The sequence below is a fragment of the Myotis myotis genome, unplaced genomic scaffold (genome assembly GCF_014108235.1).
Source record: "Myotis myotis isolate mMyoMyo1 unplaced genomic scaffold, mMyoMyo1.p scaffold_m19_p_4, whole genome shotgun sequence".
In the NCBI taxonomy this organism is placed as follows: domain Eukaryota; kingdom Metazoa; phylum Chordata; class Mammalia; order Chiroptera; family Vespertilionidae; genus Myotis; species Myotis myotis.
Genome location: NW_023416346.1, coordinates 6,234,877 through 6,245,941, shown reverse-complemented (window position 1 = coordinate 6,245,941; position 11,065 = coordinate 6,234,877). Strand labels below are relative to the sequence as shown.

General features: G+C 47.9%; 1 protein-coding gene across 3 annotated transcripts; it reads right to left on the bottom strand.

Moving 5' to 3' along the window:
- FTSJ1 (FtsJ RNA 2'-O-methyltransferase 1) lies at positions 1–10,583 on the bottom strand. Of its 3 annotated transcripts, none has more exons than XM_036305582.1 (13): positions 10,142–10,583; positions 8,114–8,258; positions 7,535–7,604; positions 7,341–7,434; positions 6,905–6,983; positions 5,327–5,379; positions 5,188–5,241; positions 4,999–5,101; positions 4,813–4,896; positions 3,535–3,632; positions 3,247–3,444; positions 2,988–3,029; positions 1–501 (listed from the first exon to the last, which is right to left on the bottom strand). In XM_036305582.1, the coding sequence occupies exons 2-12, from the start codon at positions 8,232–8,234 to the stop codon at positions 2,997–2,999; spliced, it is 987 nt and encodes a 328-aa protein (XP_036161475.1). In that variant the 5' UTR covers positions 8,235–8,258; positions 10,142–10,583; the 3' UTR covers positions 1–501; positions 2,988–2,996. The 3 variants fall into 3 exon arrangements, with proteins under 3 accessions (XP_036161475.1, XP_036161474.1, XP_036161476.1); XM_036305581.1 differs by having other exon boundaries at positions 3,535–3,638; positions 10,142–10,580; XM_036305583.1 differs by lacking the exon at positions 8,114–8,258 and having other exon boundaries at positions 3,535–3,638; positions 10,142–10,580.
- Between the last annotated feature and the right edge of the window lie 482 nt (positions 10,584–11,065).

The following is an 11,065-nucleotide window of genomic DNA, read 5'->3' as shown; positions in this document are numbered from 1 at the left end:
TGTAATAATATATGGCATTTTTATTAGTAAATCAAATTATAAGATATCCCATGATTCCAATTAGTGACAAACGTGAACAATATTTCATGATGCCCATAAACCCTACTATAAAAATGAACTGATTTGATTTGGTTTGTCAGGAAAGTCACAGGCACTGCTTTTATAACCATGATTTACTGCTAGAAATTCATATTTGGGAATAAAACTAAATTTTAGTTATATTAGTGAAAATAAAGATGTACTATTTTCCTCCATCATATTCATTGATACCGCTGGGAAGATTCAGAGAACAGGCAAGATTTCAGTCAAGAACCCCTTCTGTGGTTCAAACGAACTTTCCATGATGTTTCATTCCTGGCTGTGTTCATGGTGGTCATTGCAGATTCCCACTCGAAGCTTGTGTTCAGAACCCAGTGACGAGATATTTGAAAAACAAGTTCATGAACACAAGTTCTGGTTCTCCTGACAGCAAACAGCTTCCAAGTTGTCACAGACTGCCAGCTATTAAAAGGTTAAAGAAAAAGTTTTAAACAAAAAATGCATTTCCCTACTTTCTTCTACTTAATCATTGTTTACCTGGCTACTAACATTTTTTTGTCAAGTTTCCTCCCTACTTTTATTTTTTAAAATATGTTTTTATTAATTTCAGAGAGGAAGGGAGAGGAAGAGACAGAAATATCAATGAGAGAGAATCATTGATTGGCTGCCTCTTGCATGCCCCCTACTGGCCCACAACCCAGGCATGTGCCCTTGATGGGAATCAAACCTGGGAGCCTTCGGTCTGCAGGCTGATGCTCTATCCACTGAGCCAAACCAGCCAGGGCTACTCCCTACTTTTATTATAAACAGTGACATACAGAAAAATGCATAAAACATATATATGTTCCATTTAATGAGTAATAGTAGGGTCTTATTTCATATAATTGTAGGATGTTCATTCTCATTACCGATATTGCTCTGCCATGAATAAACCATGATTTAATAAACCATTCTTTTTATTTTAATTTATTTCAGAGAGAGAGAAGAGAGAGAGAGAGAATCATTGATTGGCTGCCTTCTGCATGGCCCCTACTGGGGATGGAGCCTGCAACTCAGGCATATGCCTTGACTGGGAATCAAACCAGTGACCTTTTGGTTCCTGAGTCGATGCTCAATTGCTGAGCCACACCCAGCCGGGCTAACGACCCATTCTTCAGTTGATGGATGTTTGCACTGTTTCTAGTCCGGGGGTACTATAAATAGTGCCAGCTAGGAAATTTCAGTACTTATTTATAAGCCATTGTCAGAAAGGGATGTCCCTGAACTTGAGGGCCTCAGGATGAGAAACTCTGGCACTGACAGGTTTGGCCCACTTTGTTACAGGTAAACTGGCCCCTCACTGCTCCCTTGCACACCAGGCACAGTTCCGCCTCAGGGCCATTGCATTTGCTATTTCCTCTCCCTGGAATGCTCTCCCTAGATAGATACATGGATTCCATCCCTCCTCTCCTTCAGGTCTCCACTCAAACGTTACCGCAGTGAGGCCTTCCATGCCAACACTTTTAGAAAGTGCACACTGCCACCCCCAGAATTCCTGATTCTATTTACCTTGATTTATTTTAACTTTTTTCATATCCATATATATAATTGATTTCAGAGAGGAAGGGAGAGGGAGAGAGAGAGAGAGAAACATCAATGATGGGAGAGACTCATTGATCGGCTTCCTCCTGCATGCCCCCTACTGGGGATGTAGCCCAAAATTTGGGCATGTGCCCTGACTGGGAATCTAATTGTGACCTCCTGGTTTAGGGACCAATGTTCAACCACTGAGCAACATCGACCGGGCCAATATTACTTTTACACATTATATATAAAATACTAGAGGCCCGAAGCACAAAATTCATGCAAGAGTAAGCCTTCTTGCCCTAACCAGTTTGGTTCAGTGGATAGAGCATCAGCCTGTGGACTGAAGGTTCGATTCCGGTCAAGGGCATGCACCTTGGTTGTGGGCACATCCCCAGGAGGGGGTGTGCAGGAGGCAGCTGATCGATGTTTCTCTCTCATCGATGTTTCAAACTCTCTATCCCTCTCCTTTCTCCCTGTAAAAAAATCAATAAAATATATATATATTTTTTAAAAAAGAGTAAGCCTTCTTTCTCCCGGCTGCTGGCATCGGCTTCCCTTTGGCACCTGGGTCCCAGGCTTCCCTCTGGCTGCCAGCAGGCACCCAGGACTCGGGCTTCCCTCGCAGCCCGGCTTCGTCTGGAAGATCGTCTGGAAGGACGTCTGGTTTAATTAGCATATTACGCTTTTATTATTATAGATGTCTATATAAAACACATTATATTACAATGCAGGCTATATAAATACATAGTGAAATGCAAGCTATAAGTGTGTATTTATGTGTGTGTGTGTGTGTGTGTGTGGAGGGCAACTCCTGTATTCAGACCATTTTATTTATTACCTCTTCCCCAATCTAGAATCTCTACCAGGGCGATGGTATTTCCCTGTTTTCCCCACTCTACCTCCAAACCTAGAACAATGCCCAGCACACAGTACAGGTTTAATGTTTACCGAATGCCTCAATATGTAATATGTAAAATGCTTAAAGCAGTTCCTGACATACAATTTCAGATGCTTAGTAAAGGTTTGCTGAATGAAATATCAGTTGATGTAAAAATTATCAAAGGTGAAATTTTACTGATCTTTTTCTTTTTTTATATTTTATTTTATTTTTTTAATATATTTTATCGATTTTTCACAGAGAGGAAGGGAGAGGGATAGAGGGTTAGAAACATCGATGAGAGAGAAACATCGATCAGCTGCCTCCTGCACATCTCCCACTGGGGATGTGCCCGCAACCAAGGTACATGCCCTTGACCAGAATCGAACCTGGGACCTTTCAGTCCGCAGGCCGACGCTCTATCCACTGAGCCAAACCGGTTTTGGCTGATCTTTTTCTTAAAGGTGTCCTTTACTCAAACTCTTAGATAAAAAGGCAGATTTACCTTGATGTGTTAAGCTGAACAATTCATTCCACTGTCTTCCACCTACTCAAGAAAAAGAAAAGAGTCTCAGATGTTTGGCTAAGCTTTTCCATTCATTGTAGTTGGTTTTACCCATTGAATTTTACAGCTATTGGGAGGCAGGGAAGAGAATTTTGACCCCAGAAGCCACATGATTTGGGGGCAGAAAGAGGAGTACTGGGAAGGGTCACTATGGACACAGAGAAAGGGCACAGCAGTGGCCTGGGCCATGTTTCCAGACCTCAGAGGCCATCAGGGTGTGGCGCTGTGGGGCAGCCAGGGGCTGGAGCAATGTGTTCACTGTGCTGATGGGGCAGTCCTGGGAGCGGATCTCCTTAGCCAGCCGCCCCTTCTTCTTCAACATGCAGGCTTCCTGGTATGGCGGCGAGATGGGGGGCTGCGTGGGCGGCATGTACTTGTACTCCGAGCCATCCTCGAGCTGCAGGGACACATAGCGGGAAGATGGTGAGGATCTGGGAACCTAGGAGAGCACCCCCCTCCATCTGCCTACTGTCAGTTGGGCACTCACGTCCAGTGGGTAACTGCGGTCCGAATCATAGGAGCTCAGGTCCCCACAGGCCACAAATGGAACAATGATGCGGGTGGGTCCATCTAATTGGTTGAGATCTGGATCTGACAAGCAGGGAGAAATAAGACAGGACAAGGACAAGGACAAGGCTGGGATGCCTGGGATCAGTTATGAATTGGGCTGCAGCATGGGTACCGAGGCCTCCCCATTTATCCACCAGCTACTCTCACCCTCCTCCACCGGAAATCCTTTATTTGGTTCAGATCACTTTCTCAGGGAGGACCTCCATGATCACCTCTCTAAAATATCAGCCCCACTGCTTTTTTTCACACTGCACTTTTATGTCTATCTGCCTTTCTATCATATACAGCCTGAACCTTGTCTCACTCAATCATGCTTGCTACATGAGTAGGCTCTGTGCCCTTTCCCACAAAGAGCTAGGTGAGCCCAGCTGGTGTGGCTCAGTGGTTGAGCATCAACCATGAACCAGGAGGTCATGGTTCGATTCCTGGTCAGGGCACATGCCTGGGTTGCAGGCACAGTCCCCAGTAGGCGGCGAGCAGGAGGCAGCCAATCGATATTTCTCTCTCATCGATGTTTCTATATCTGTATCCCTCTCCCTGCCTCTCTCTAAAAAAATAGCCAGGCGTAAGAACCTCATGGGGCAAAATTCCATGTGGAACCTCATAGGGTTTCCACATGGGGATGTGACTGAATCTTCCTAGGCTATAATCTCCTTAGGTGGGTGTCTCAGCTGGGGCAGAGCTCAGACCTTCCTGGGACAGAATTTCACCAGGTCCAAGAGTAGTTATTCCCAGTTATCGCTAGAGGACTGGGCTGAAGATCCTCCTGGGATATAATATCCATATGGTGGTGGTGGTGGGGATTTCCACCAGAGGGTGGGGCTGAGTCTCTAGGCCAGTGATGGCGCACCTTTTGAGCTCGGCGTGTCAGCATTTTGAAAAACCCTAACTTAACTCTGGTGCCGTGTCACATATAGAAATTTTTTGATCTTTGCAACCATAGTAAAACAAAGACATATTTTTGATATTTATTTTATATATTTAAATGCCATTTAACTAAGAAAAATCAACCAAAAAAATGAGTTTGCGTGTCACCTCTGACACGCGTGCCATAGGTTCGCCATCACTGCTCTAGTGACAGAATTCCCATTAGGGACAGAGTCTCTACCAGGGGGTGAGGCTGAGAGTCCTCCTGAGACATAAATTCCAAAGGGGACAGTCTCCCCAGGGACTAGCACAAGGCTCTGGCTCTCACCGTAAGAGTGGTCCAGCAGGGGTTTGGTCAGGTCTGGCAGGAAGCCCTCAGGGGGGTCATAACCCTGACAGACAGCGAAGGCCTCTGTGGGTGAAAAGTAGAGTGAGGGGCGACTGTCATCTCCACCTCGGGGCAGGACATGTCCCTGAGGTGGCATTGACTGCCCAGCCCTTCCGCCCCACTGACCGATGCTGGAGTTCCGGCTGCTCCTAGGCTTGGCACAGAGCACGTTGGAAAAGAAGACACGCAGCTGACTGTAGAGCAGTGTCACATCCCGGCCTCGGAAGATCTGCAGGGTGGAGAGGCAGAGATGGAAGCATGAGGGCGACCCTCAGGGACCCATCTCTGTCCCCCACTAGGTTTCCCAAGGCTTACCTTGGCTACAAAGCAGCCCCCTGGCTTCAAGACATGTGTAGCAATGTTCAGAGCCTGTGGACAGGACAGATAGCTAAGGCTGAGGTAGAGATAGCCAGGAGGGGGCCAAACGGAGGCAAGGGCAGCCAGGGTTACTCACGGCTAGGAGAAGCTGGGCCTGCATATACTCATCAACATCATGGAGGCCAGTTACTGCGGCAAGAGGAACGGCATTAGGGGCAGGGGGCATCCAGTTCTAGCTATCTTCTTGTCCCAGAGAGGTTAGAAGGCTAAAAACATTTCCCAGGCTCTCTTATTGCTAAGGTTCTGCATGCAAATTAATATTTTTCAACTAGATGCACATTTTGAGCTCCTAACCCCTAGGAGCTCATTTTAGTTCTCAAAACAACCTTATCGGCATTTTTATCATCATTTTTTAACCTCCAGTTCAGATTCTTAAATGCCAGACTCAGATCAGAGTTGACATCTCAGACTTGAGCTGTCCAAAACCAAACTCTTGCCCTTCCTACCCAAACCTCTTTCTCTCACCATCTTCCCTTGTCTCATCTGATCCTGCCAGTTGTTCAGACCAAAAACCTTAGTTACCTTTGACAAGCTCCATTCTCTCCTCACACTCATATTCAAGCCATTTGTAAATCCTGTCGGCCCTACTTTCAAAAGATCTCCTGAACTGACCCTCTTCTCATCACTGCTGTCATCACTCACCTGGACTATTGCAATGGCCTCCTCCTCCCCAGGCCCTTTGGCTTACATCCTCGCCCCTCACACTGCTCACAGCAGCCAGAGGAATCCCGTCACAACCCAGCGTCAGGCATGGCCCTCCACTGCTCATAACCCTCTCATGGTTTTCTCTGAGTTCTCATCTCAGTGAAAAAGTCAAAGTTCTTACTGTGGCCCCTAAGGATCCACACAAGGATCTGTCCTCTTGTCACCTCATGACCTCACCTCCTGCCACTCTCCTCACTCTGATCCAACCACACTGGTGTTCACACACACCAAGCACCCTCTCACCCCAGGGCCTTTGTACAGCTTGGTCCTTTTGCCTGGATTGTTCTTTCTCCAGGCATGCCTCTGGCCCACTCTCTCACCTTTAGGTCTTTGCCATAACTTCAGTGAAACCTTCCCTATCCACTTTATTTAATATTCCAATAGGTACTCCCGTTCCCCCTTTTCATTGATTTCCCCATGGTGCCTATCACCTTTTGATATGCCACAGAGCTCAATCATGTTTCTTTTCTATCTGTTCCCACTAGAACACCAGTTCTATGAGGTCAGAGCTTAGTGCACTTTTATTCACAAATGTTTTCCCAAAATGTAGAACAGTGCCCGACACACAATAGATGCTCAGTAAGTGTGTGTTGAATGGATGATTGACTGAATGACAAGAATGAATGGGCAGGAAGGTAGATTGGAGAGCTGCAGAGAGAAGAGAGACAAGATATGAAAGGAGGGAACTGTGGACAACAGACAAAACTGAAGTGGTAGAGTGTGAGGAGGGAGAAGATGGAGGCACAGAGCACCTTTAGGTCTTTGCCATAACTTCAGTGAAACCTTCCCTATCCAGATGTTGGGAGAAGTTGCCAGATGTAGGAAACAGCTGACAGAGGAGGAGAGAGGCAGGGAGTTGACTTGGGGAAAAAAGCCAACAAAATGGGAAATACAGAAAGACACACATGGGACCCCCCCCCCCCAACCTGGTCTCCCAACCCTTGTTTACCATCGGGAGCCCCGTCACACACCACTAGGTCCGCGGGGCAGCCCTCAAAGTGCCGGATGATCTCCTTGGCAGTGGACAGCTATGAAAGAGAGGGCAGATGAGTAGCCCCAAGGTCCCCGCACGCTGTGGCCATCTGACCCCACCTGTCCATGGCCCTGGCCCACAGGCCCAGAGTCAGACAAATGCTCATGCTTTGCCTGTCTAAGACCACACTCTGTCTCTGAGGACCCAGTCCCATAATTTTTTGCCAGCTCTCTGGGATGACAGCCTGCTGGCTCTGTTTCTCTGCTTCCCTGTCACACTCTCTCTGGTTCTCTCGGTTACTTTATTTCTGTCTCTCTCAGTCTGTTTCTCTGTCTCTTCCACTTTCTGTAGGCCCCAGGTGAGAGGATCTTCACCCAGGAAACACCTCCCACACCCTCAGCCATGCTCTTACCTGGGTGATGTCCCCCTGGATCTGTAACACACCTGGTAGTGGAGCCATAGCTTGAAGGTCCACAGCCACCACATGGCCGGACCCCTGTGGACTCCTGTGGACAACACGACCCATGTCAGCCCAGTTTTCACTCCTGGCCCGCCCCCCACCTAGCCTGCCCTCCAGGAACCCCCCATCTGGGACTCCACACTCACCCAATCTTCTGGCTCAGCACCTGGCTCCAGCTGCCCGGGGCTGCACACAGGTCAACTGCCCGTGTCACACCTGAGCACACAGGAAGGTGTAGTGTCAGATGCACCTACTGCTCCAACCCGGGACCCTGCAAAATTCATCCCTCTCCCCTTGGGAGCTCCCACATCTCTCTTCTGCCCAGGACCCAAGATTTCTTTCTTTTTTTTTTTTTAAGATATATTTTATTGATTTTTCACAGAGAGGAAGGGAGAGAGATAGAGAGTTAGAAACATCGATGAGAGAGAAACATCGACCAGCTGCCTCCCGCACATCCCCCACTGGGGATATGCCCGCAACCCAGGCACATGCCCCCGACCGGAATCAAACCCGGGACCCTTCAGTCCGCAGGCCGACGCTCTATCCACTGAGCCAAACCGGTCTCGGCGTGATTTCTTGAGTATCTGCACACCTTCCTGTTTGGCCCCTGCCTCACAGACCCTTCAAGTTAGCCCACCCACCACAGATCGCTCGGCAGACCTAGTTCATTTGTCTGTTCCCTGTGCCTGCCCCATCCCCCAGTGATTCTCCTGCCAGGTGGGGACCTTGGAAGAGTTGGAATTCCTCATTGAGTTGTAGCAGCTTGAAGGCACTGCGGGCACGCCAGCCATTTTCCTTGGCCAGGCGGTAGTAGACATCCCGCTTGTCCTTCGACGTCCGTCCCATCTCGTACACTGTTTGCCCAGGGACCTGCCAACAGTAAGTTGATGCCATCCTGTATCAGTAACTGGGTGAGTGGACCACCACCTGTGTCTGTAGGTCAGTGAAACCACACTGGGCTCATCTGACCCATGTGATAGCTCACTCAGCAGATCAGAAGACTGGAACCCAGTCACCGATCCCACTGACCTCACAGAGCCTGAACAACTCCAGACTGAACCTAGGCTCCACCACTCACCACACAGATCCCCCAAAACCCAAACTTATCTCATAGATGAATCATTACTGATCCTGTCAACCTCCACTCTTGTTACCCACACTCCACATATTACACCCGAGACTATCAACCCTTCTCTGCCCACCTTATCCCCATTAACACATCACTGTCTCCCCAGATGTCCTCATTGCCCCTAGATTAATATAGCCCTGTTAGCCCCTCATTAATCCCTTGCTTTCATAACCCTTATATTAATACTACATCATTGTACTCCCCACCTCCTTAATAGCTCTCTCCCTACCAAACTCTTTATTAATCCCTGAAATGATTAGGTCCCCAGTAATTCCTTTATTACTGCATCATTATCAACACCCATTGATGCCTGGGGGATCATGGCCTATTAGTTCCCATTAAGTTCTCAATTGTTATGATTTATCAGCCCCCATTAATTCAGCCCTCCAATTGATCTCTCATAGATCACACCATTGGTAGCTTGTAATTCCTTCATTACCACACACTCATGTTAATCCTGGATGATCAGTTTCCCATTCTCCCCTCACTGCACATTTTGCCCCCCCAATAATGACTTGATGATCACCTCCCAACACCTTACTATTACCCTTTCTTTGCTCAATTACCATTAATTCCTCAATGATCATGCCATGATCACCCATTAAAAGCCTTTGACTACAACACCTGTTCGTCTCTCATTTCCTCTTCTTGACCACTGCTTCCTTTAGTTCCTTGATCATGACCCCCACTGGGCTCTATTATTCCCTGCACAGCCTCACCATTATCTTTTCAATTACTATGCCCCACCACTCTTCATTAAGCATCAATCCCTTAGGGCAGTGGTTCTTAACCTTCCTAAATGCCACGACCCTTTAATACAGTTCCTCATGTTGTGGTGACCCCCACCCATAAAATTATTTTCGTTGCTACTTTATTTTTTTAAAATATATTTTATTGATTTTTTACAGAGAGGAAGGGAGAGAGATAGAGAGTTAGAAACATCGATTAGGTGCCTCCTGCACATCTCCTACTGGGGATGTGCCCGCAACCCAGGTACATGCCCTTGACCGGAATCGAACCTGGGACCTTTCAGTCCGCAGGCCGACGCTCTATCCACTGAGCCAAACCGGTTTTGGCTTTCGTTGCTACTTTATAACTGTAATGTTGCTACTGTTATCTGATATGCAGGATGTATTTTCATTGTTACAAATTGAACATAATTAAAGCATAGTGGTTAATCACAAAACAATATATAATTATATATGTGTTTTCCGATGGTCGTAGGCGACCCCTGTGAAAGGGTCGTTGGATCCCCAAAGGGGTCGCGACCCACAGGTTGAGAACCGCTGCCTTAGGTATCACATCCCCATTTGCCTTCCATTATCTTCTAGTTGCTCACTCTAGCACCTCCTCATTAATCAATGAGCACACCCCTATTGGCCCCCATGAACGTGTCGACCATTAGCCCCTATTGATTTCCCCCATCATATCCCCACCAGAGCTCCGTACACTCATACCTGCCCCAATGAACAGCCCTCTGGTCACACCACCGTTCCCTCCTCTATATTAACTCAAAGACCATGTGCCTACTGGGGCCTTCAGATCCCCCTCAAGGCGGATCCGCTGATCTCTGGACCCCTGACTACCCCAGCCCACCCCGCGATCGTAGTCCCCTTCTACTCACCAACCCTGGGTCTGCAGCCTCCCGGGTGTCAGCCGGCCAGACTACTAGCTGCAGCGACGAGGGCGAACTTCTCTCCTTCCCTCGCTGGCGGGACGATGCAGTCGTGCCTCAACTGTCCTCCGTGCCCCAGGGCCTACTACTGTAGCTTTCGAAGTGGGGAGGAGCGGGACACGAGAGTCCGGTCCGCCAGCAGCCCGACTCAAACCGGTGAGAAATCGTAGCGCTTCAGTTTCTGTTCTTAGTTGCTCTGAAAGCCAATCGCGCACGCATGCGGGCTACTGCAGCGGGGCAATCCTGTCATCGTGGAATGCGGAGGCTCCCGGGAGGTCCGGACCAACCCGAACTTACAGCGCGTGTCCCGTCACCTTGTGTCTACGTAGCTGGACGGGAGAACTGCGGTTCCCAGCATGCAAAGGGCATGACCAAATCTGCTGAACTCGCGCATGCGAGCTGACGTGTAAACTGCCTTTGTTCTTTTGTCCCAAGGCTAAGATCGATTTTCTCCTCGCTCCTTCCTTCTCAGTGGGCGGTGCGTGGACTACATTTCCCAAAATGCTGCGAAGTGAAATTAGGCTGGGAGGTAGGCGGGGGAGGAGGGAATGTGGGTTAAAGTGCATTAGCTCCGCAGCAGTTTTGCATTTCACTTCCTCAACGTGATGCTGCCCATTTTAGAACTTCAGTTTCTCCACCCGTGAAATGGGGAAATAAGTACTACCGATTTCACAGAGTTATTGGGAAGAATAAATACCTATTCACAGAAGAAACGTCTCCACCTGTGGAGGATTTTATAAGAGTTTATTTGAGCCAAACTGACAACATATGCTGGGGGAGCAAGATCTCAAATGTTCCTGAGGATAACAGTTTTTTTTTTTTTTTTTTTTTTTTTTTTAAATATATTTTATTGATTTTTTACAGAGAGGAAGG

What these genes read in the sequence shown, in the direction of transcription:
- FTSJ1 (XM_036305581.1), bottom strand. Translation starts at nt 8,234, where the DNA reads ATGGGACGGACGTCGAAGGACAAGCGGGATGTCTACTACCGCCTGGCC. An exon ending in AGGCCCAGCTTCTCCTAGCC is followed by an intron (nt 5,242 to 5,326) that starts GTGAGTAACCCT and finishes TCCTGTCCACAG; the next exon opens with GCTCTGAACATTGCTACACA. An exon ending in ACACCCTGATGGCCTCTGAG is followed by an intron (nt 3,030 to 3,246) that starts GTCTGGAAACAT and finishes TTTCTTGAGTAG; the next exon opens with GTGGAAGACAGTGGAATGAA.